Genomic DNA, 25,268 nt, shown 5'->3' on the forward strand with positions numbered 1-25,268 from the left:
CTGGGAGGAAGGGTGGCCATGTCCACCAGGCCTTTGTGACCCACGGTGACATCGTGCCCAGAGGCCATTGTGACGCGGGTGCATGTCCTGACCCCTGGGGCTGCCAGTCCCTGCAGTGGCCACTGCCAGGAGAGCAGCTCTCTGAGGAGGCAGCAGCTTCTCTGGAGGCAGCAGCTCCCCTGGGTGATTGTGGCCAGTGTTCACCAGAGCACTGCCACAATGCTGAAGGAGGAGGAGGAGGATGCCCATGGCCAGCCCCGTGAGGGGCAGCCACTCAGATCCATGCAGCAACAGGTGAGGGACAGGGATGGAGGGACAGCCTCCAGAGGGACAGCCCTGGGGCAGAGACAGCCAGGCCAGGCACCAGGCCATGCTCTGTGGAGGGGACAGTGCTGGGATGGGCCAGGCACAGCAATGCCCCAGAGGCAGCGAGCCCAGCTGGGAACCCGGCCCAGCCTGGCTGCTGTGGCCAGCACCTGCCCTGGGGCCAGGCCTGGGCATGCTGGCACATGGGGGACACTGTGCCCACACAGCCACCTCCATCCCGTGCCTCCTCCTGCTTCCCACAGGTGAAACACAGGCAGCCACAGGCGGCACCTCAGGTCACCCTGACGAACAACACGCCTCACAGCAGTGTCACAGGGCCACAGAGACTGTCCGTGTCGGACTTGCTGTCTCTCCATGGCCCTCAGTTGCCACTGGTACCTCCCTGCCAGCTCAGCCCTGAAATGCAAAGAGCAGCCTCTGTGAGGGTCAAGCTGCCCCATCTGCCAGCACCAGCAGCAGGAGCAGCCCCTGGGTTTTCTCCCGGAGGCACAGCACGTGCTGTGGGCCCCGTGGCCAGAGGCCAGCCAGAGATGGTACCACCTTCACCAAGGGGCACTCTGGCTGCTGGTGGGGCCTGGGAAATGCCTTCCCTGGCAAGGAGAACAGAAGGGCTCTGGTGTGGCTCAGCAGCAAGGCAGGGCCATCATCTGCCACCAGTGCAACCCGCACCTGGTCTGCAGATCCGCACTGGGACCCAGCCAGCTTGGAAGCACCTGGGGCGCTCTGAGATAGAGGAGCTCGTCAAGGTGCAGGAAGGGCATGGGGCCAACACCTGCAGTGACCTGTTGAGAGGCCTGGGCCCAGACCTGTGTGAGAACAGGTCTGTCAGGTCCACCTTGAGAACCCCCAAGTGGTTAAGTGCCCGCCAAGAGGCAGAGGGAATTCGTCAGCCAGCCGAGGAAACTGCGCGGCTCAAGCGGCTGTGCCCAGAGGATGAGGAGGCTTTGATGCAGCGTCTGCGGAAAAAGAGGGAGGAGCTGGAGGACGTGGAAGACAAAGTCCATGAAGAGATGTTTAGAGCCATCTTCTCCTCCTTGGATGTTGCAGAAAGCCCCATGAGGTCCAAGTGCATCCTCAAGGATGCATCAAGCCTCACCCTGGAGCCAGCTGCAGGCCCCTGGGTCCCACTCAGCACTTGCAGTGTGATCGATGATGCCACAGGAGAGACACAAACCTCCTCAGAACTTGTGTCTCTTGACCAGTTGCTGGCTGAGCTGTGCTCTGTCTGGGACAACTCGCTGTCATGCGATGCTCTCCTCAAGGATTCCACAGGAGAGACAGAAAACAACTCAGGGATTGCACATCCTGACCTGCTGGCAGGCCTGTGCCTGGTGACTCTGGTGACTCTGGTGACTTCTGTCTCTGGTGACTCACCATCCTGCGCCTTTCTAGACGAGCTCCTGGAAGTGTGGGAGGAAGAAGAGCTCCAAGACAGAGCAGTGGCAGGAGGGAGTGACAGCGAGCCAGAGAGCCCGTTGTCTCTCCCGCTGCAAGAGAAGGAAGCAGAACCACCAGCTTCTCCCATGGACAGTGATCCCTGCATCGAGCTGCACAGTGAGCCCCTCCCCACGGCCTCACTCGAAAACCCAAATATGTCTGTGGGTTGTGCCTTGCCTGCTGGCCCTGCGGACGAGGCTGAAGAAGCTGGCATGGAGGCTGACCGTGCCCAGCCTGCCCCTCCACAGGAAAAGCCCTGCGGGGATGAGCTGCCAGCAGGAGCTTGCCCGGTGCCTGCCCAGCCCCTGGCACGCAGCGTTCCTGCCTGCCCCGCTGGCAGCGCAGCTGTCCCGCAGCCCCCGGCCCCACGGCGATGGCGCTCCATGGCCAAGACAGCCCGGCGGGCTCTGCACCGCCTTTTCTCCTTCAGCTGCCTAAGGGGGCAACTAGAGGAGTGAGCCCGGGGCCAGCACCAGGACGATGCCCAGAGATGCCGAATCACCCTGAGGATGCCCAGCTCCCAGGGGCAGCGGCATCTCCCAGAGCTAACAGCAGCAGGGAGAGAAAAACCCGGGGTACACAGCAATGGATGGGTGGGTGGCACCCAAGGCAGCGTGACAAGGAGCAACGTGACACTGCTGGAGACAAGAGTCTGGACCTATACTTTGTTCAGAGAACTGAATCAGCCCAGGCAGTGTGTCAGTGATATCCCGTACCCGGGCCCCAGAGTGGCAGCAGACCTCTCTGTGGGGTGGGTCTGGTCGACATATGGGGCCCTCTGTTCCCCTCAGAAGGGAGTCACCCACCACGATTACCCTTCTTTCCTTTTTGATGTTAGAGGTGCTGATCTGTCTCACAGATGAATCATAATTGGGAGGCTCACTGGGCAGATAATTTTCTTCTAAACCATCTGGCTGACTCTCCAGATCCAGGGGATCATACAAAATCTGAAGTGGCACCTGGCTTGGGAAAGGGGGTTGGGAGGGATTTTTATTATTACCTCCTCGAGTAGGTACCCACTCCCACTCCCCTTCATCAGCCAGGTGTCCTTCTATAGCCTGACAGTGGGAGGTGTGGGAGACAGCGGGAACCAAGGAGAGCATTGCTGCCCTGCCAGACCTCATGGAACCAAGGATCCATTGTGACACTGCAGGGCCCTGGGGCACCACGGTGCCATTGTGACACTGCAGGGCCCAAGGATCCAAGGGACTTTGTGACACCAGAGGGACACTGTGACACTGGGAAGCCTCATGGAATCATGGAGACCATTGGGACACTCTGGGGCCTCATAGAAACCGTGGTGACACCAAGTTGTCTGGGGGTGTTCATATTCTGGAAAGCATGAGGGCTCTGCACAGGGACCTGGACAGGCTGGATCCAGGGGCCAGACCAACAAGGTGAGGTTTAACAAGTCCAAGTGCCAGGTCCTGCAACTCGGCCACAACAACCCCGGCAGAGCTGCAGCTGGGGACAGAGTGGCTGGACAGCAGCCGGGCAGAAAGGGACCTGCAGGGACTGATGGACAGCAGGCTGGACATGAGCCAGCCGTGTGCCCAGGTGGCCAAGAAGGCCAATGGCTCCTGGCCTGGATCAGGAATGGTGTGGCCAGCAGGGTCAGGGCAGTGATTCTTCCCCTGTGCTCGGCACTGGTTGGGCAGCACCTCGAGTGCTGTGTCCAGTTCTGGGTTCCCCAGTTTGGGAAGGACATGGAGGGGCTGGAGTGTGTCCAGAGAAGGGCAACAAGGCTGGTGAGGGGTCAGGAGCACAAGTCCTGTGAGGAGCGGCTGAGGGAGCTGGGGTTGTTTATCCTGGAGAAGAGGAGGCTCAGGGGAGACAAGGCGGTGTCAGGGCACAGGTTGGACGTGATGATCTCCAAGGTCTTTTCCAGCCTTGTTGATTCTGTGATTCTCTGAAACCACCCTTGGAGCAGTTGCAGGAGGAGCCCTGGGCCTCCTCTTCAGAAGCTCCAGCAGCCCAGGTCCCTCAGCTTCTCCTCACAGCCCCAAAGCCCATCCTGTCAGTCCTGCAGAGCCTCTGCAGCCCCTCCTCACTGCCCGGAACAGGCAGCCCCACAGCCAGACACAGCAGCCCAGATGTGCCCCCCTGGCCTGGGGTGTCTCTGGCAAGGGAGCAGCACGAGGCACTGCAGGAGCCTGCAGACAATTCCTGCAGCACTTGTGGGATGATCCTGCTCCCCAGCGGACATTCCCAAACTTTCTGGCTGACTGCAGCGGCCAGGACAAAGCTGAGTGGTTTCCCTGGCGTCCCCAGCCCTTCCTGGCCCCAGGGGCTGATGGCATTTGTGCTCCCTCAGGTTCATGTCCCCACAGCAGCAGCATGGGGGTGCTCCCGCCTGCTGTGTGCAATGCAAACAGGGGCTCCTGAGCCAGCGCTGCCGTGGCTGTGCCTGCAAGGATGCGGCACCTGTGTGAGCTGGGGGAGGGGCCAGGGCTGCAGAGGGGGGATGTTGTTGGCAGCTCCATCAGGACGCTCTGGGACGCTGCCCTGGGCTGTCCAGCGCACTGGGGATGGATCAGCCCCTGCTCTGCTGCTCCTTCCCGTCTCCCCCAGGGCCCTTGCAGAGCACCAGCCATGCTGTTTGCCCCCAGCCTGCCCACGGCCAGCCTGGGGCTGCTCACGGGGGTTTTCTGTGCTGAGCATTGGCCTGGCCGTGTTCTTGAGAGAGCCTGGGCAAGGAGCCTGGAGCCCCCAGGCCCTGGCCTGAGGCGTCAGCACTGCCCCAGCAGTGCCCATGGGCGCTCCCTGCTGCAGCCCCGGCACTGCCACCCCCAGGACTGTGCCCGGCCCCGAGAGCACTCAGGCCCTGCAGCAACACCAGGGCCACCAGGGCAGCGGGGCAGGGCCACGGGAGCAGCACTGGCAACACCAAGTGCTGCTGCTGCTGGGCACAGCTGCTGTGCCAGCACTGATCTGCCCCAGCTCTGCACACAGACATTGCTGCTGCAGCTTCAGAGAAGGCAACAAAAGGGCATCTCTGCAGAAAACTCTGCTGGGACATCCTTGAGTTCCTTTAAAGCCACTGATAGCTCAGCCCCTCATTGACACAGTCTGTGGGCACAGGGAAGGTGGAGGGGAACAAAATGAGAAATGGCACAAAAATTACATTTCTTTGTGGACAATATTAAAACAGTGAAGCAAAGGAAAAAAAGAACCCACAACCAAAGCAACAAGAATTATCAGAGATGACTTTTATTTCAAGTGATTTGCAGAAATATGCCAGCAGTTTAATGTTCCTGAAAGCATCCAGTCATCAGTGTCCACACTGCAGCCTTGAGCTCCTGGTTCCTCAGGCTGTAGATGAGGGGGTTCAGGCCTGGAGGCACCACCGAGTACAGAACTGACAGGGCCAGATCCAGGGATGGGGAGGACATGGAGGGGGGCTTCAGGTAGGAAAATGTCCCAGTGCTGAGGAACAGGGAGAGCACGGCCAGGTGAGGGAGGCAGGTGGAAAAGGCTTTGTGCTGTCCCTGCTCAGAGGGGATCCTCAGCACAGCCCTGAAGATCTGAACATAGGAGAAAACAATAAACACAAAACAACCAAATACCAAACAGGCACTAACTGCAATGAGCCCAAATTTCCTGAGGTAGGAATTTGAGCAGGAGAGTTTAAGGACCTGGGGGATTTCACAGAAGAACTGGCCCAGGGCATTGCCATGGCACAGGGGCAGGGAAAATGTATTGGCCGTGTGCAGCAGAGCATTGAGAAAGGCACTGGCCCAGGCAGCTGCTGCCATATGGGCACAAGCTCTGCTGCCCAGGAGGGTCCCGTAGTGCAGGGGTTTGCAGATGGACACGTAGCGGTCGTAGCACATGGTGGTCAGGAGGGAAAACTCTGCTGAAATGAAGAACAGAAAGAAAAAGAGCTGAGCAGCACATCCTGAGTAGGAGATGGTGCTGGTGTCCCAGAGGGAATTGTGCATGGCTTTGGGGACAGTGGTGCAGATGGAGCCCAGGTCGCTGAGGGCCAGGTTGAGCAGGAAGAAGAACATGGGCGTGTGCAGGTGGTGGCCGCAGGCTACGGCGCTGATGATGAGGCCGTTGCCCAGGAGGGCAGCCAGGGAGATGCCCAGGAAGAGGCAGAAGTGCAGGAGCTGCAGCTGCCGCGTGTCTGCCAGTGCCAGCAGGAGGAAGTGGCTGATGGAGCTGCTGTTGGACATTTGCTGTGGCTGCACATGGGGACCTGTTCATGGAGAAAGGACAGTGAAAAGTTAGAGGAGATACCTGTAACCAAAACCAAAGCCATTTTCCATACACCCTCCCCTTGAACACACAGGGACACAATTCTCTGTTTAAGAGTTTAGAGGTTTTCATTTTAAGCTCCCCCCCTGTCTCTCCTTGTATTCTTGGATATCAGAAACCCTCAACATTCCTGCCTCCCTCTGGTAAAACAGAGTTCCCTGAGGGAAGATTATGAGTGGAGACTGAGGGGAGATGGTCTGTCACTTCATTCTCTTTGGAGTTTCTCTGGGCTTTCACTTCTTCAAATGAAGGATGTTCACACTCTCATGTTTCTTTTAACGCTACGGGGCTACTGAGACAGATGGATCCACCACAGCCCTGCTCCATATTTGTAGCCAAGGATTCACGTTGCTCATTTCACCAACCCAGCAGCATTTTCAGTGTCAGAACACCTCTGCCTTTCCCCATCAATCTTATAACTCAGAGATGCTCTAGGACAGGTTTGCACCCTGGATTGAAGATCCCAGCTTGGACTGGAATCTCAGGGAGACTTCCAAGTGTCCTTCTGATGGCACTGGATGCAGGGAGATGCAGCTCCTTCCCTGGCTGCACTGACAGCATTGCCCAGAGCCGGGCACTGGGGACAGCTGTGTCACCCTGAGCCAGCTGTGCCCCCTCCCAGAGCCCCCAGTGCCGGGCAGCTGCTCCCAGCCCTGTGCTCTGCAGAGGGAACTGGGCCCGGGGCTGCAGAGCTGCCCCACGGCTCGGCTGCAGCTCTGCCTGCACAGGAGGGGCTGCACGCCTTGGAGCCCCGGCCCTGAGGGCAGAGGCTTGGCTGGGGGGACAGGAGGGAGGGGGCTTGTTCAGAGGGAGGGGCTGCACTGGAGGGGATCCTCTGGACATCTCTAAACTCTCCCTGCCACAGCATTTCTGGGTTTGGTTTTCTCTCCTTCCCTGATCTTCTCTCTGCTTCCTGGGGATTTTCCTCCTGCAGGTGTTTCCCTGTGCCTGATCTCTCCCTGCCAGCACTCACAGACCCCAAATCTCTGTGCACTCTCCTTGGCCTGACAGAACCCTGCCTGTTTTCAGGGCACTGGCTGGGGGCAGGTTCTGTTTGCAGCTTGGAGAAAGGACAGCTCAGACTGAGCCTGATGGCTCCAGCAGAGGTGATGCTTCTGCTGTCCATGGGCAGAGTGGCTGAAAGCACATTAGGGATCTCCTGTGAACCTAATGATCCCTAAAAGTAACAGTTTGGATGTCTCAGTTGCTTGTCAAAATTCATAATACCTTTAATATTTATCCCCCCTCCCTGCCATTCTCTAATAGTAGGAAACTGAATAGAAAGCCTTTGGAAATTTCCTAATTTTTATCAAAATCCTTGCCTTGGAAATATTCTATGACTGATCAGAACCCCTCAGCATGTCAGAGCTTCATGAGCATTTTACCTCCCCTGCCCCAGAAATACTCAGAGTCGTACTCACAGGGTCTGTGGGCATTGGGATGTTCCAGCTGTAGGAGATCACTCCAGGAGCTGCAGCTGCATTGTCCTGCAGCCAGAGGTTCCTGTGCCAAGGGCTGCCAGGGATTCTGCCCCAGGCACTTCTAAGCACCTTCCCAGCCCTGACTGATGGAAGCTCTCTGTGCCTCTGTGCTGTGCCCGGGCTGGCTGCAGGCAGTGCCCCAGCCCTGCTGGGCTGGGAGAAGAGCTGCTCATCCAGAGAAATGTGCTTTTGAAGCTCTCCTTGCTTACCAGGATCACCCTCTGTGCCAGGAGCCCGGCCCAGCTCAGCAGCACAGACACAGCACAAGGACTTTAATGACCCTCTGGGGCTTTGTGCTCAGGCCCTGAACATCAGGCCCTGAGAGGGAGCTGCAGAAACCTCTCCAGAACTCCAAGTCAGAATCCAACTCCAAAGTTTCTTTGACTTTTAATGGGTCCCACTGAGGGACACGACTGAGAAAGTGTCCCCAGGCCCCAGGCAGAGCAGAGAACTGGAGGCACTGATGACAGGTGGGGACAAAGAGAAGCCAAGTCCTGGTACCCTGGGGCACAGCAGGGTCTGTGCCACCAAGGGCTGTCAGGAGACACCTTGTCCTGAGGCACTGGGTCCTCCTGGCACAGCCCCAGCCAGGCTGGGCACTGTCAGCCCCTTGTCCTGCCCTCAGCATCCCCCCCTAGCCCACATCCCAGTGGCCTCAAGGATCTGCTGGAAGGAGTCCCTGGGGAGCCTTGCTCAGGAATGGCCCTGGGGGCTCCTTCATGCTCCCAGGGACTGCAGGTTTTTCAAAGCACTTTGGCTTTGGCTTTTGCCTTGGAGTCTCTGAGAGCTTTGTGCAGTCATGGCCTCCAATTATCTGCTGTAATTAGTCCCTGGAGAGGCTTTGTCAGGAACAACACTCAGTGGGGCTCATTAATGCTTCAAGGTGCTTCAGTTCTTTTAAGGTACTTGGTGTTTTCCTTTTGATCCAGACTCTGTGAGAGGTTTGTGCAATCATGGCCCCAATTATCTGCTTTAACGAGTCCCTTGAGAGCTTTGCACTGACACTCAGTGGGGTTCATTGATGCTTTGAGATACTCAAAGAATTTAAGTTACTTTGGATTATCCTTTTCACTCTGAGTCTCTGAGAGGTTTTTGTGCAATTTGAGTCTCTGAGCGGTTTTTGTGCCATCCTGGCCTCCAGTTCTCTCCTCCAAGAAGTCCATGAGGAACCTGTGTTGGGGATGGACCTCAGTGGCACCCATTAATGGCTCGAGAAACTTTGGGTTTTTCCTCTGACTTTGACTCCTGGACAGGTTTGTGCCATCTCCACTCAGGCCCTGAGGTTCCAGGGCTCACCTCCAAATGCTCCACGGGGCTTATTAGGATCAAGCAATTCCTGAGAAGCCATGGCTCTGCCTTGATTTCCCTCTGCTTCAATGCAGTTCATTAAGAAGCTTGCTTTTTACAGTTATGGAGAAATATTTCAAAGAGCTTCTAAGAAATATTTATTCCTATTTTAAGGAGTGTCTTTATAACTGTCCTCTTTTGAGAAGAGCTGATTGTAGCATTCTGTGATTGATATTGATGTAGGGCCACTCCTAAGGAGGTCTGGCCAGGTCAGAGAAGTTTTACCTTGAGGTCTGACCCAGTGTGGACAACCTTGCCCCATATTCCCCAACCCCATGTGAGAAACAATTTTCACTTTCAATAATTTAAATGGTTTTATTAAGACCTTATCAAAATACAACAGAAGAGAGAATAAAGCAAAGAATACAGCACCAGGAGCAAAGGATTCAGTCACCATGTGCTCATCTACAAAATGGATGTTCTGTCTTTTATACCTCCAGCCCCTCCCAAAATCTTGTCAATCCACTCCTCCTTTGCTGTCCAGTGGTGGAGATCACTTTCTTACAGCTTGACTGGAGCTCAGGCACTGCCATAGCAACAAGCCGACCCTCCCAAATGCCCTGACTACTGAGGGCATCCTGTGATAACAATGCAAGGGGGAAGGGAAAGATAACTATACACCTACACAACTTCTTTTAACATATACTTAACAGTCACCCCTTAACTGTGAGAGTCAACCATAGGATTACCCATCTGTAACAACCCCCCGTTTTCTGTTTTTACAAATCATTTTGCTGGAACAATTAAGTAAAAAAATTTCTCTCTCTCTTGAATGAGTCATACTAGCATCTGTTGATGTGGGCAAGGACAGTGGGAACAGGAGGAAAATCTCAGGTTTTCCTTAGACACACTTATTTGGAATGGACAAAAGGGCCTAACAGAGGTCCAGGATGGCTTTGAGACACACTTATTTGGAATGGACAAAAGGGCCTAACAGAGGTCCAGGATGGCTTTGACTCCCATCTATCATGCCTATGTGGTTGTTACCCATAGTCAGTGTATCTTAGGGGTCCAGAGGCCAGCTCGGTCTCGCCCTCCAGTCCCTGTTGTATTCAAAGACAGTTGGGGAATGACAGTGGTCCGATATGGCCTTTTGTCCCTACCTTACCATGCCTACAGGGTTGCTACCCACAGCAGGGCTATGCCATCTTCTTGGAAGTGAACAAAGGGGTCTTGCCCTCCTTCCTTTGTCTTATTTTCTTAAAAAAGCTGTCCCATTACCTCTTACGGTCCCTTGTGTACTTCCCCTCAACAGGTGCTGGTAATTCTCACCCATTAAAGCAGGAAGACAGTTCTCAAGCTGGCTGGTGGAAGCTTGACTTTGGGCGTCTTGGTGTTTTTCTGGTTGTCTTTCAGTCTCTGCCTGACAGTCAATCTCGTTTCCCCTGGCCTGGATGTTACAGTCCACTCATTGTGTTTTTCCTACTGGGCCTTTAACTCTGTGGGCATGAGTCCATCTGTGGGCATGAGTCCATCCCCACTCTGCAGTTCACACGGCCGATTCGGTGGTGAGCAGTTCCTGAAAGGGACCTTCCCACTGAGGAGTTAAATGCTGATCTCTCCATGACTTGATCATTACTTGATCAAATCCTCAGAATTAATATTATGGATTCTGAAATCCAGGGTGGTAGTTTGAGGAATTGCCCCTTTATGTCTTAGCCCTTCTAAGGTTTCTGCTATAGACATAACATATTTCTTGGCATTGGCTTCCCCTTCCTCATAGGTGGCAACCCTCTGGGGTGAGGTCAAAAAGGGTAACCCAAATGTCATTTCATAGGGTGAGACCCCCAGATCTGACTGGGGTTGAGTTCTAAGTCTTAATAAGGACAAAGGGAGACATTTTATCCATGACATTCGGGTTTCCATCATCAGCTTATCTAGAGCTCTTTTTAGAGTTTGATTCATCCTCTCAGTGTGACCAGAACTCTGGATGCCATGGAGTGTGTAATTCCCATTTACTCCCAGGGTTTGAACAATATTTTGCAATATTTTAGAGATGAAATGAGTTCCTTGGTGTCATAATCCGCTTGTGTGGGGTGGCGTGATGGTTCTTTTCACCAATCCCAAATGTGCAAAAAGGCAAACAACAAGGGACTATCAGTTAATCACAACAGATGCACCTTTATTAAGGGCCAAAACAGTAAATGCGATAGTGGGGATCAGAAAGGACATAAAAGGATAGAGAGAGAGAGAGAAAAGAGGGGGATGGGAATAGCTACCAACACAGGCGAGATCCTCAGTGGTCCGGATGATGGGGATCCGTCTGGTCGTGTCGGGGAAGTCTTCGAAGTTCTGGTCAACTCAGGGGTCCAGTTATAGTCCACGGAGGAAAAAAGGGGGGAACATGCAGGACAATGAGAGTCTATTGTGATTGCAGCGGGGGAACAGGTGAGTCCACTGAAACCACCAAAGCAGGAAAACACAATGAAGAATAAGTCCATTGGAATTACTGAAGGGAAACAGGTCATGTCATTAGTGGTTTCCCCACTCCCTGTGGTAGGGGTCTCAGTCTCAGTCCTTAAGAGGAGGGTTTTCGATCTCCGTCCGTCTGTCACAGTGGTAACAGGGCAGATGAGAGGTCTTCAGTGAGAGACCACTAGGGTCACCCCAAAAGTTCATTCGGCTTCAGGAGAAGAGTGGGCAAATATGCAGTAGGCTGTTCCTTGCTGTGTTCATGCCAGGTCCTTGCTGATTCCTTGTCGATTCCTTGCCAAGTCCTTGCCAAGTCCTTGTCAGGCCTTGTTCGGGACAGCTAACGTATCGGTGCAGCAGCTGCACCTGCACTGCCGCTCTCTCCAAGCCAGAACTGTAGGGGGGGAAGGGGTTTCTCCTCGTGGCAATTGGTAGGCAAAAGTGGGGGCTTCAGACGGCCTTACACCTGGCCTGAATCAATCCTGTTCACCATCCCATATCAGGGAATGATTGATTCTAGAAATGTTTTACTCACAACATTGGCATTGGCTTTAACCGTGGGTACTGCCTCTACCCAATGAGTCAGGTCACCTACTATCACTAGTAAAAACTTCCATCGTTGTACCTGAGGAAGCTCAGTAAAGTCTACTTGGATGTTTTGAAAGGGCTGTAAGGCTAGTTCTCACCCTCCCCTGGTGTTTTCCTCATGACCTTCTCATTTACTTGTTGGCATATCACACACCTTTCAATTACCTGTTTAGCTATCCCAAAAATTCCTATGCAGGCCCAGTCCCTTAGAAATTGATCACTTAGCGCTTGTGTACCCCAGTGTGTTGTCCCATGTATGCCTTCTAGCATTTTCCTGGCAAGGGGTTTATTCAACATTTGCCTCCCATCTGCTAATCCCCGCTTCCCTTTGTTATCTTTCTTGGCTCCTGTTTTGAGAAATTCTTTCTCTTCTGTCTCACTGAATATGGGGACTTCTTCCATTTCTCTCATGGGGGTTAATGCTATCATTACTTTTTCTGTCCCTGATTCGGCTGAATTCTTAGCATCTAAATCTGCTAAATGGTTCCCTCGTGCTTCTTGAGTCACTCCTTTTTTATGTCCTTTAACATATACTGCTGCCACTTCTTCTGGTAATTGTAAGGTTTCTAACATTTCTAAAATAAGTTTTTAGTTCCTTTCCCCTTGAATTTAATAGCCCACTCTCTTCCCAAATTTTTCCAAAGGTATGCACTACTCCAAAAGCATATTTTGAGTCTGTATATATTGTTTCTCTTTTCTGTGTGAATATTTCCAGAGCTCACTTTAGGGCATACGACTCACATGCTTGGGCTGACCAGTTGGAAGGTAACTTTCCTTTTTCTAGGGCCACTAACTCTTCATCTGCCATAGCCTACCCCAATACCCTGTGCCCTGGATTACCCGTGAAAATCCATCGATGTACAATCGTTTTCCACCTTGGAGTGGTTGATCCGTTAGGTCCTCTCTTACTTTAGTTGGATAGTTTATAACTTCTAGGCAATTATATATTAATTCCTCACCTGGTTTTCCATCTAAAACTGGGCAGGGTTGCGTTGGTTACTCACATCTAGCTCTAAACCATTATCTATTAAGATGGCTTCATATTTTAGTACTTGGGAATCAGTGAGCCATTTCTCAGCCTTTTAGCTGAGGATACTCCTTACTGAGTGCGGGGTATATATTTTCAATTGTCCCCTAAAGGTTAATTTTTTGCTTTCTTCTATGAGTGGGGCACTCGCTGCCACTGCCTGAATGCAGGTTGGCCACCCCCAGCTGACAGGGTCTTGCGGTTTTGATAAACAGGCCACTGGTTTCCTGGATCCTCCCCGGTCCTGGGCTAACCCTCCATGTGCTGCCTCTTTTTCTATATCCACAAACAGATAGAAGGGTTTGTCTAAGGCAGGAAGACTCAGTGCTGCTGCACTGACTAATATTTGCTTTAAAGCTTCAAAATTTGCTTGTCATCTTCTTCCCACCTAATCTCTTCCTCTACTAACTTTTCAAACAAGAACCTGATGGCCTGCGTGTATCCTTCAATCCATAGCCTACAATATCCCAACAGGCCTAAAAACCTTCTGACTTCTCTCTTAGTTTTTGGTCATGGGAGTGAGGCTATCCCTGCAATTCTCTCAGGGTTCAGCTGCTGGCTCCCTTGACAAATCTCACGTCCTAGGCATTTTATTTCCCTCCCTACAGATTTGAGTTTCCCTTTTGATACTCAAAGTCCTTGGTCCACCCAAAAATTTACCAGTGCTGTGGTGGATTCTCGAACTTTGACATACCTTGAGAGGAGCCCAGTGCTCCTTGCTCCCCTGTGCTGACACGTGAGTGTTTGTCTGGTTTTGGGATGGCCCTGGCTGTGTGAGGGGTGCTACGTGGACACGAGACAGCCGGTCCTGTCCCGCTGGGTCCCAGCAGCAGTCCTGCATCCACGTCAGGATGCTGGCCAAGAGAGGTCCTGGAAGCTGAGGCAGCTGATTTTAAGCTTGTGCAGGTGCCTACAGGCCAAGGCCAACGGTGTTCCCTCAGGATATAGCAGTCCTGAGGGGTCTCCCTCATTCAAACAAATCGGCAGACAAATGCATTGTCAGCCAAAAGCCCTTTTATTGACCTGGCAGGAGGGCAGGGGTCTGCACCCCACTAAAGTGTTTCTCTGCCACATATAAATTTCAGTGGGTTGATGTAGGCGTTGTATCAAAATCACCATCCATCTTTACACTGCTGAGGTGATTCCATAGGCAGGCGGTTGGAAATACATTGTGTCAGATTCCCATACTTGAAGCTGATGTCCAGGCCCTGGCCAGGAGCGGTCTCGATGCCCCAGAGCAGCACAAAGTCTTCCTCAGGGCTTCCCTGCACAGGGCTGATTCCACACTTGCCCTTAGTTCTTCTGGTAGACTGTGTCTAAAGCTTTTTGTCAGGTCACTCTCATGTCAAGTTAGGCCTGCCAGGTTTTTCTTATGCTAACTGGTGCTAAGTACTTAGGTATGTCTGTGCTAATTACTTGTTTACTCATGTGAATTGCTTGTGCTTACTCATGTCAAACCAAGGCCTTGTTCCATCCCCAAAGGTGCCTGAGGCCACCCGCTCCTTGTGGCACCAGTTGCTTTCCTGTGGAATGTTCTACCCACCCAGGGTAAAGAGGGAGCTGCAGAAAGAGCTTGCCAGGCTGCTCTCCATCCTTTCCCAGCACTCCTGGTGAAGTGGAGAAGTCCGAGCTGAGCGCAAAGGTGCACATGGAGCAGCCGTGCACAGGAAGGCTCGGTGGGAAGGATGATCCAGGATTCATAGGCCTGGCAGTGCTCCAGGGGAAGGCCTTGGAGCAGATCCTCCTGAGTGCCATCCCACGGCACCTGCAGGGAACCAGGGCATCTGCTGGAGGGTGGGAAAGCTCTGCGGAGGGACGGGGACAGCTGGGGCTCCTGGCGGGGTGTTGAGGGCTTCTGTGCGGGAGTTTGGGGGGCTTGGTGCTGGTGGGGTGTTGGAGAAGGAGTTGTCTGGAAGGTGAGAGGTCTAGGCTGGAATTTGAGTCAGTTTGAAGGCAGCATCTGTGCTTTGGCACAGCTTTGGTTAGGGAGGGCAGAAGGAATATCTGTGACTTTTCCTCTTCATGGTCCTGATTCTCCTGCAGGGAACAAGAGGGGAGAGCTGTACTTTACTGGCCACTCAGATCTCTGTACCAGGGGGAGGATTAGCCCTTTTGCCATCTACACATTTCTTTTGGCCACTTTTGTACCACTGAGTGGACTTTGATTTCTTGGGAGCTTTTATTTCTTTAGAGAATTAGGATATTATCATCCGTTCATAGAAAACCAAAGAATGGCCCTTGTTTTTTCCCTTTTTTTGTGTAGTGTTATGTTCTGTAAAGTGACCCTCAGTGGACGAGGTTAAGGCAAATGAGTTGCTGCTTTGAGATGGGAAGCAAAATTCCAAATCTTCACCCCCTCAGGCCATCCCAATTCATTTGGGAAGTTTGCAACTTCTTGGAACTACTTGAGTCGAGCAATGGGAAGTAAAGCTTTCCTGAATTGAGGATTCTTACTTGCGAGACTCTTCTGTGTCTTCGCCGCTAAGGTGTTTTTGTGCTAAAGGCAATAACTGCAATGAGAAAATAATTTCAGCATGGAGTAAGAGCTTCTGACAGAGACCAAGTGTTGCCAGCGTTGCTCCAGGTGCTCCTGCCAACAGCCCCTGCAGGCAGGAGCGCAGCCCCCAGTGCACGTGGGCTTTGGCTCCCTCTGGCAGAGAAGCCCCCCACGGGCACAGGTCTCTGGGGCAGGAGACGGGCACCGGTGCTGCCAGGGCTCGGGCGGTGGCCGGTCTGCTTGGGCAGGGACCCTGCCACACCTGCTGATGTCAGCGCTCCCCGGGCCCCAGGGCTCAGAGCAGCATTCCTGCCCTGGCCCACACGTTCCTTGTCTGTGTCACACCCGCGGGTTTAGGATGGCCACCAGCCGGGACGTGTCCCGAGGAGGCCGTGCCAGCTTCTGTGAAGGCCCCGTGCCCTTCCCAGCACGGCTGCATCCGCAGCCCTGAGGGCTCCTTCTGCTGCCCTGAGCCTGCAGAGCAGGGCAGCGTTTGCTGATGGTTTGAGCCGTTCCTAAAGATCCTGTTGGGCTGTCTTAGACACTTGGGGTGAGGGATTCCTTCCAACCCGAGCCACTTTGGGTGGGCTGGGGGCGGCCCCAGGGCAGGGGGCAGTGTGTGCAGGGGCCCTTTGTGACACGGTGCAGCACAGTCACCGTGGCATGGAACGGGACAGCGTGTCCAAGGGCCCTTTGTGACACGGGGTGACATAGGAGCTGGCGGTGACAAGACCACGCCACAGTGCTCGGAGCACGCGACGGGACAGGATGGGACAGAGCGGTGCCGTGAGGAGCCCCCGCACAGCGCACTCGTTCGTGTCTGACCCGGAGCTTTTCCGAGGCGTTATTCCTGCAGCTGACCTCGAGGCCAGACCACAGGACTTGGTGACCCGTGGCCTTCCCGAGGCTTCTCTTCTGCAGGTGTCCTCAAGGGTAGACCGTGGGACTTGGTGCCCTGGAGGCATCTCCCATCCCTGCCACCGGTGCCCTCAAGGCCAGACCACAATCGTCGATAGGAGTCTCCTGTCCTTGTGGCAGGAGCCCTCGAGACCAGAGTGCAGGACTTGCTGTCCTGTAGCCTTCCTGAGGCTTCTCTCTTGAAGGTGCCTTCCAGGCACGACTGCAGGCCTTGCTGACTCGGAGCTTTTCCGAGGCATCTCTCCTGCAAGTAGCCACAAATCCGATCACTGAAATGGAGCAGAGACCCACGAGAGTGCCCAAGCTGGCCTGGGTGGAGGAGAGGAAGAAGGCCCTGGACTGGCCCTGCACAGGAGACTGAAGAGGTGGTGCAGTTCAAGCCTCAGCAGGAGGGTGAGTGGCAGAGCTGGGCTGCTGGGCTGGTGGCTGCAGCCAGCTTGGCCACATCCCATCCCATGGCATCCCATCCCATGGCATCCCATCCCATCCCATCCCATCCCATCCCATCCCATCCCATCCCATCCCATCCCATCCCATCCCCTGGGCACTTGCCCATGGACAGGATGGAAGAGGGGCCAGGCAGACACCCCACAGCCGTGCTACATCCACTGGGGCATCCCAGGGCTGTCCCTGCGTGGGGAGCGCAGGGCTGGGCTGTGTTCTCCGGCCTCTCCCACAGCCCCTCAGCTCAGGCTGTGCTCGCTCTTTGCCAGGTGCAGCCGTGCAGCGCACACGAGAGCAGGAACGCACCCGTGGCCTCTTCCGCAGAACAGCGCAGGTACCTGCAGCCATCCCCAGCTGGGCTGGGCCTGCTGTCACCGCTCAGCCGAGCACCGCGCTTGGAGCATTCTGTGGAACATCCCTGGCTTCCTGCCCTTCTCCTACAGCTGGTTTGCAAATTCATCAAGAGGTTTCCAGAGGAAGAGACCAGCACCATGGGCACAGGGCTCAGAGCATATTCGCACATCTTCAAAACCAAGACCTGTGCTGCCCTGCTGGATATGCTCGTAGAGGAGGGGTTTTCCAATCCAAAGCAAGTAAGCAGCCTGTGGCCAGGGTTTGATCCTCCCAGGAATTGCTTGGCCTCCCAAGCCATGCCTGCTGCTCACTGGAAGCCTTTGAGATCATGGCAATGTGGTGGGAAGGGAAGCACTTCTCTGGGGAAGCTGGGGACATTCCTCCCTCTGGCAGCTTTCCAAGTCTCCCTGTGCCTTCTCCAGGTGCCTGCCATGGTGAGGTACATCCACCAGTGGCTCATGGCCAGTCAGTTTGCTGAGCACAGGCTGAACAGGGCCCTGCTGGATCTCACCAACGAACAGCCTGCCTATGTAGTAATGTGTCCTGGTTTGGGGCAAATTTGGGAGAAAACCTTCAGAAGGAGCCCCCAGAAAGCAAACCCCCACGGGCCCTCCCCCACCTGGTTTGGGAAGAATTTCCTCAGAGAATAGGGGAAACAACCTTTTTATTGAGCAGGCAAAGCCCCCCCCAGCAAAAAAAATGAACAACACCAGATGACAAAAACTCTTTCACCACACTGAAGAGGTGACAAATTCAGAAAGTCTCTCCTGGGAGTGGTTGCCCAGTTCTCGGTCTCCGGCGCTGGGGATGGCTGCTGCAGGTCACAAAATGCTGGCTCTCGGTGTTTCTTGGTGTTTCCCAGGTCCCAATCCTGAGCAGGTTCAAATGGTATTCAGGAAAGGGAAAGAAAAAAAAACAGTCCAGGGAAAAAATTGGATTGCCTAGCTAAACTAACTAATAAGCAAAAGCAAGGGCAAAAGCAAAAAGCAAAAGAAAGAGCAAAGTGAAAGAAAGCAAGCCAGCAAGCAAGCAAGAAAGCCAGCAAGCCCTAGCCTCTCCTAGACACAGACCATGGGGAGAGGTGAGCCGGCTGATAACAAGACAAAACAAACCTTCACTTTTCGGAGCCAGTCCCGAAGGTACAAAACATAACATCAAGCATAAACAGAACACACGATTGGGGATGCAAGCACCATAATGTCACCCTAGGACATTCCTCCCCTTGTCTCCGAATCGTCAACATAACTACCAAACATCATGTAAAAACTTCATCAAGTAAAAACTTCCATCTTTCACTTACTCAGACACATTTCTTTCCATCTCTCTTGCTCAAACCTTTGACACACATTTCCTTCTATATCACTTGCTCAGACCTTCGACACTTACACATTTCCTTCTGTCTCATGTCGGTGTGGTTTAATGTACAGACAGTGGCAGTAACATCCAACAAACAGTGATATTTGCATATGAGTCTCACCCCACAATCAGATCTCCCTGAGGTACACATCGTGTGGTTCCATATTTCTGCATTATTCACCGTGTGCAACCTGGTTCCTGAGCAAAGACAATCCCACAAATGGTTTGTCTGTACTCACGGCAGAATTGATCCACACTGTCTTCCCTACCAAACCTCTGATATGTGCCACTGGGACTTTATCTTCATCTACAATATTCAAGGATTCAGACTGGGCAGGACCTGCTCCACTGGTGGAACCTCGGGTGGTAACTAACCAGGTGGCCTTTGCTAAATGCTGCTCCCAGTTCTTGAAAGATCCCCCACCCAATGCTTTCAAGGTGGTTTTTAACAGTCCATTGTACCTCTCCACTTTGCCTGCAGCTGGTGCATGGTAGGGGATATGGTGCACCCACTCAATGCCATGTTCCCTAGCCCAGGTGTTGATAAGGCTGTTCTTGAAATGAGTCCCGTTGTCAGACTCAATCCTCTTAGGGGTACCATGCCTCCAAAGGACCTGCTTTTCTAGGCCCAGGATGGTGTTCTGGGCAGTGGTGTGAGGCACAGGGGAGGTCTCCAACCATCCCGTGGTGGCTTCTACCACTGTGAGCACTTAGCGCTTGCCTTGGAGTGTCTGGGGCAGTGTGATGTAGTCAATCTGCCAGGCCTCCTCATACTTGGACCACTGCCCACCATACCACAGGGGCTTCACCCACTTGGCCTGCTTGATCTCAGCACACGTCTCACAGTCATGGATAACCTGAGAAATACTGTCCATGGTTAAATCCACCCCTCGGTCTCGTGCCCACTTAGAGGTGGTATCTCTACCCTGATGGCCTGAGGCATCATGGGCCCATTGTGCTAGGAGCAACTCTCCCTTGTGTTCCCAATCCAGGTCTATCTTTGACACCTCTATCTTTGCAGCCTGATCTACCTGCTGATTGTTTTGCTGCTCTTCATTAGCTCTACTTTTGGGGACATGGGCATCTATGTGGCGAACCTTCACAGGTAGTTTCTCTACCCGGGTAGCAATGTCTTTCCATTCTTCAGCAGCCCAAATTGGTTTTCCTCTACGCTGCCAGTTAGCCGCTTTCCATCTCTGCAGCCATCCCCACAGAGCATTGGCTACCATCCATGAATCAGTGTAGAGGTAGAGCTTTGGCCACTTCTCCCTTTCTGCAATGTCTAGGGCCAGTTGAACGGCTTTGAGTTCAGCAAGTTGACTTGATCCACCTTCTCCTTCAGTGGCCTCTGCGACCCATCATGTGGGGCTCCATACGGCTGCTTTCCACTTCCAATTCATCCCTACAATGTGACAGGAACCATCAGTGAAACCGTCTGCTGGCAGTTGGTTGCATGGTGGAGCTTCTTCAGCCTGTGTCACTGGTTCTTGTTTTTCATCTGTGACACCAAAACTTTCACCTTGGGGCCAATTTGTAATTGCTTCCAAAATCCCCGGGCGATTCAGTTTACCAATATGGGCGTGCTGCGTGATGAGAGCAATCCACTTGCTCCATGTAGCACTGGTGGCATGGTGGGTGGAGGGAACCTTTCCTCTGAACATCCACCCCAGCACCAGTAGTCGGGGTGCCAGGAGGAGTTGTGCTTCCTTACCAATCACCTCCGAGGTGGCTTGGAGTCCTTCATAGGCAGCCAAGATTTCATTCTCTGTTGGGGTGTAGTTGGCTTCAGACCCTCTGTAACTTTGACTCCAGAATCCTAATGGTCGACCTCGAGTCTCATCAGGCACCTTCTGCCAAAGACTCCAGGACAGACCATGGTTCCTGGCTGCAGAGTAGAGCACGTTCTTCACATCTGGTCCAAGGGCTACTGCATGAGCAATTTCCTGCTTAATCTGGGTGAAAGCTTGTTGCTGCTCAGGGCCCCAATGGAACTCGTTCTTCTTGTGGGTGACCATGTAAAGAGGGCTCACGATCTGACTGTACTCAGGAATGTGCATTCTCCAAAAGCCTATGGTGCCTAAGAAAACTTGTGTTTCCTTCTTATTGGTTGGTGGGGACATAGCTGTGATCTTGTTGATGACATCCGTAGGAATCTGACACTGTCCATCTTGCCACTTCACTCCCAAGAACTGGATCTCTCAAGCAGGTCCCTTAACTTTACTCTTCTTGATGGTGAAACCAGCTTCCAGGAGGATTCGGATGATTTTCTCCCCTTTCTCAAACACTTCTGCTGCTGTGTTCCCCCACACAGTGATGCCATTGATGTACTGCAGGTGTTCTGGAGCCTCACCCTTTTCTAGTGCAGTCTGGGTCAGTCCATGGCAGATGGCAGGACTGTGCTTCCACCCCTGGGGCAGTCGGTTCCAGGTGTACTGCACTCCCCTCCACATAAAGGCAAACTGAGACCTGCATTCTGCTGCTAGAGGAATGGAGAAAAACGTGTTAGCAATGTCAACAGTGGCGTACCACTTTGCTGCCTTGGACTCCAGCTCGTACTGGAGTTCCAGCATGTCTGGCACAGCAGCGCTCAGTGGTGGAGTCACTTCATTCAATGCACAGTAGTCCACTGTCAATCTCCATTCTCCTTCAGACGTGCATACAGGCCAAATGGGGCTGTTGAAAGGTGAGTGGGTTTTGCTGACCACCCCTTGGCTTTCCAGCTCTCGAATCATCTTATGGATGGGAACCACAGCATCTCGAGTTGTTCTGTACTGTCGGCGATGCACTGTTGAAGTGGCAATTGGTACCTTTGCTCTTCTCCCTTCAGAAGTCCTACTGCAGTTGGATTCTTGGACAGTCCAGGCAAGGTGTTCAATTGCTGGATGCCCTCTGTCACTGCAGCTGTTATTCCAAATGCCCACCTGAGTCCTTTTGGGTCTTTAAAATACCCCCTTTGGAGGTAATCTATGCCCAAAATGCATGGGGCCTCTGGGCCAGTCACAATAGGGTGTTTTTTCCACTCATTTCCAGTCAGGCTCACCTCAGCTTCCACCAAGGTAAAGTCCTGTGATCCCCCTGTCACGCCAGCGATGGAGACAGGTTCTGCCCCAACATGTCTCGATGGGACTAATGTGCATTGTGCACCAGTGTTGACCAAAGCCTTCTATTTTTGTGGTTCTGATGTGCCAGGCCAATGAATCCACACAGTCCAGAAAACACAGTTTTCCCTCACCTCTACCTGGCTAGAGGCAGGGCCCCTCTAAGCCTGTTTATCCTTCTTTCATTGAGCATATGTCTTAGAGCTTCCTTCAAGGGGATCGGACATGTCATCATCATCATCATCATCGTCATACCTGGCAGCTTGGCTATGGGCAACTGGAGCTGCTTTCCTTTTGGTGGAACTTCCTCTCTGAGTCTTGCCTTCCTTCAATTCATGCACCCGTTGTGCCAGAGCAGCAGTAGATTTTCCGTCCCATCTCCTCATATTTTCTCCGCAATCACTCAGGAAGAACCACAGCTCAGCTCGTGGGGTATACCTTCTCTCCCCATCTGGGGAACGTCTGCGTTGGATACCAGGGCCTCTAATTTGTACTGCCGAGATTTGGAGAAGGTCCTCTTTAATCTCCTCCCTGAGTTTCTTGTTATTCTCCTCTATCTTGTCTTCTAATTTCTGCAGACGTGTTTCCACTGCTGTGATTCTGGCGTCTGTCGGGCCATGCACAGCATCTGCATACGCCCAGAGCTTCTTTGCCATATTGAGCACGGTCTCATCCTTCTCATCCTGCTTCATTATTGCTAAAGCAGAAGCGGATTCATGTGGCCCCAGCCGTACAAGTTTTCGCCACATCACAGATGTACATGGTACCATGTCTGGATTCCTAGTTGTTATGTCATCTGAGAAGATAATCTCTGCCACTGCCATTTATCTCAGGCGTTGGATCCCTTGTTCTATAGTCTTCCACTGGGTCTGCTGCATATGAAGATCATCTGCACACAGGTATCTTTGTGCTACACTTTCCAGGAGCCGTGCCCAGAGGCTGTGAGGTTTAGCCCCCCTTCATCATTCCTTGGTCGATGACAGGATCATGTGACAGGGATCCCAAATGCCTCGCTTCAGTGCCGTCCAGAATTGTAGCTTCACCTGCAGCATCCCAAAGATGGACCAACCAGCTAATTATAGACTCATCAGGTTGTCGAGTGTAATCCTTTCTTAGGCCACGGAGGTCCTTTAGGGAAAAGGACTCAATATTGGCTTCTGATCTTGTACCAGTTTCTTTGACTCCTGATTTTGTGTCAGGTGGCGTTGAGGGTCCTTCTCCTGCATCATAATCATCATCGTCATCCACTGGTCGATCGGTCTTGTCTGTGCACTTTCCACTTCTCGTGCTGGTAGCAACAGCCACTGATTGAGGCTTACAGTCTGGTTTAGCTGCTGGCCTCGAGCCTGGGCTGTTGGCTGCAGCTGGAGTGACTGGGATCGCGGCTGATTTATCTCCCTGACCCCTTCCTCTGCTGCCCTACAGGACCTAGCAGAGTGCGATAAGCATATGCCAGGGCCCAGCTCACTGCAATGATCTTTTTCTCCTTAGGGGTATCATGGCACTTCTCTTTGAGGTACTTTGCCACCTCAGCTAGGTTCTGAATTTCTTCACATGGAAAGTCCCAGACTATAGGGTCAGAAAACTCCTTTAAGATTTGGTCCATTTCCAACACCACTCAGGATTTCTCACGCCTGGGTCTACTCCTGGGTCAGGGGTCTCATCAGCCCTTCTAGAAATCTCAGCCTTCATTCTAGAGAAGCTGCAGACTGTATAGAGAAAGCTTACCAAATTAAATGCCAGAAAGATGGTCTCTTTAACATTCAGGGGAAACTGAACATTCTCCAATAGGGATGTAACAGATTCAGAGGAGAAGAAGGAAAGCAAAGGCTGAAAAGCCTCATCTCCTGCTTCTCCTCTGACAAACTGGGTGCACAACCATAACCATGAACCAAACATTCCTGGAACAGACTCCAGCACCTTTATAAACCTCCTGCAAGCCATTACAACCAAGCCCAGCCCAATGGATATCCTGCTCAGTGCCCCTCTACTGCAAAAACTACATATTAGGGACAATACCAGAGCTATTTCGGGATAAGAAAATAAACCTAAGGACCATAGAGGTATTAAGACCTCAAAAAACCCTAGGGACCAGAAACACATGCAAGCCTGCACCCCAAGAGACATTGTGAATTCAAAAAGCATAGCCAGTAACTCTCTATACCAGCCCAGATTAATTGCAACCAAAATATGATTAGAACAGGGTTTTTTCCACTCTCTCGAGCCACGAGTTGGGCGCCAAAATATTTGTCCTAGTTTAGAGCAAATCTGGGAGAAGACCTCCACAAGGAGCCCCCAGAAAGCAAATCCCCCCACAGCCCCTCCCCCACCTGGTTCAGGAAGAATTTCCTGGGAGAGAAGTGGAAAAAAAACCTGTTTATTTAACAAGCAAAACACTCCCCAATACAAAAAACAACACCAGATGACAAAACTCTTTCACCGTTCTGAAGAGATGACAAATTCAGAAAGTCTCTCTGGGAGTGGTCGCCCAGTTCTCAGTCTCCAGTGCTGGGGTTGGCTGCTGCAGGTCACAAAATGCAGGCTCTTGCTGTTTCTTGGTGTTTCCCAGGTTCCAGTCCGGAGCAGGTTGGGATGGTATTCAGGAAAGGGAAAGGAAAGAAAAACAGTCCAGGGTAAAAATTGGATTGCCTAGCTAAACTAATAAGCAAAAGCAAAAAGCAGGAGCGAGAGCAAAGCAAAGGAAGCAAGCCATCAAGCAAGCAAGCAAGCAAGCAAGCCAGCCTCGCCTAGACACAGACCATGGGAGGGAGTTGAGCCGGCTGATAACAAGACAAAACAAACCTTCACTTTCAGAGTCAGTCCTGAAGGCACAGAACATAATATCAAACATAAACAGAACACATGACTGGGGATACAAGCACCATAATGTCACCCTAGGACACTAACCGAGGGAGTTCCACTAAAGTGAAGATAGTCTCAACCTCCCATGACCAAGCAGCTGGGTATGATCTGTCAGATCCCATTGAAGGTACCTCTAACATGTATGTCCAGGAAAGAAATAATAACCAGGGTTAGAGCCTCTAGCCAGAAAGAGGCACAGGAAAACTGGATCTCCTGGATGGTGTGGATCCAATGGCCTGGCATATCAGAGCCACAAAAATGCGACGCCTTAGTTGACACTGGTGCGCAGTGTACCCTGATACCATCGGGACATGTGGGGGCAGAACCTGTTTCCATTGCTGGGGTGACGGGGGGATCACAGCAATTGGCCCTGTTGGGAGCCAAGGTGAGCCTGACTGGGAAGGAGTGGCAGAAACATCCTATTGTGACCGGCCCAGAGGCCCCTTTTCTTCTGGGCATAGACTTCCTCCAGAGTGGCTATTACAAAGTCCCAAAGAGACTCAGGTGGGCTTTTGGGATAGCTGCTGTAGAGGCAGAGGACATTAGGCAATTGAACACCTTAACTGGACTATCAGAGCACCCATCTGCAGTAGGACTCCTGAGGGTGGAAGAGCAACAAGTACCAATTGCCACCTCGACAGTGCATCGCCGGCAGTATCGGATGAATCGAGGTGCTGTGATCCCCATCCACAGAATGATCCGTGAGCTGGAGAGCCAAGGGGCGGTCAGCAAAACCCACTCACCCTTCAACAGTCCCATCTGGCCTGTACACAAGTCTCAATGGAGATTGACTGTGGACTATCGTGCCTTGAATGAAGTGACTCCACCGCTGAACGCTGCTGTGCCGGACATGCTGGAAC

At 52.6% G+C, this 25,268-nt stretch overlaps 2 protein-coding genes and 1 pseudogene across 4 annotated transcripts in view; 1 reads left to right on the forward strand and 2 right to left on the reverse strand.

The window, feature by feature from the left end:
* LOC137464017 (zinc finger protein 850-like) overlaps nt 1-25,268 on the forward strand; it is a 646,379-nt pseudogene that overhangs the window by 369,055 nt on the left and 252,056 nt on the right.
* Nucleotides 1-25,268, reverse strand: part of LOC137464016 (zinc finger protein 850-like) — a 506,586-nt gene that overhangs the window by 237,662 nt on the left and 243,656 nt on the right. The gene's annotated exons all lie outside the window — the stretch shown is intronic.
* On the reverse strand, nt 5,010-5,996 carry LOC137464020 (olfactory receptor 14A16-like). Its single transcript, XM_068175354.1, has one exon. The coding sequence runs from the start codon at nt 5,940-5,942 to the stop codon at nt 5,010-5,012; it is 933 nt and encodes a 310-aa protein (XP_068031455.1). The 5' UTR covers nt 5,943-5,996.

Source organism: Anomalospiza imberbis, chromosome 34 (genome assembly GCF_031753505.1).
Source record: "Anomalospiza imberbis isolate Cuckoo-Finch-1a 21T00152 chromosome 34, ASM3175350v1, whole genome shotgun sequence".
NCBI lineage: Eukaryota > Metazoa > Chordata > Aves > Passeriformes > Viduidae > Anomalospiza > Anomalospiza imberbis.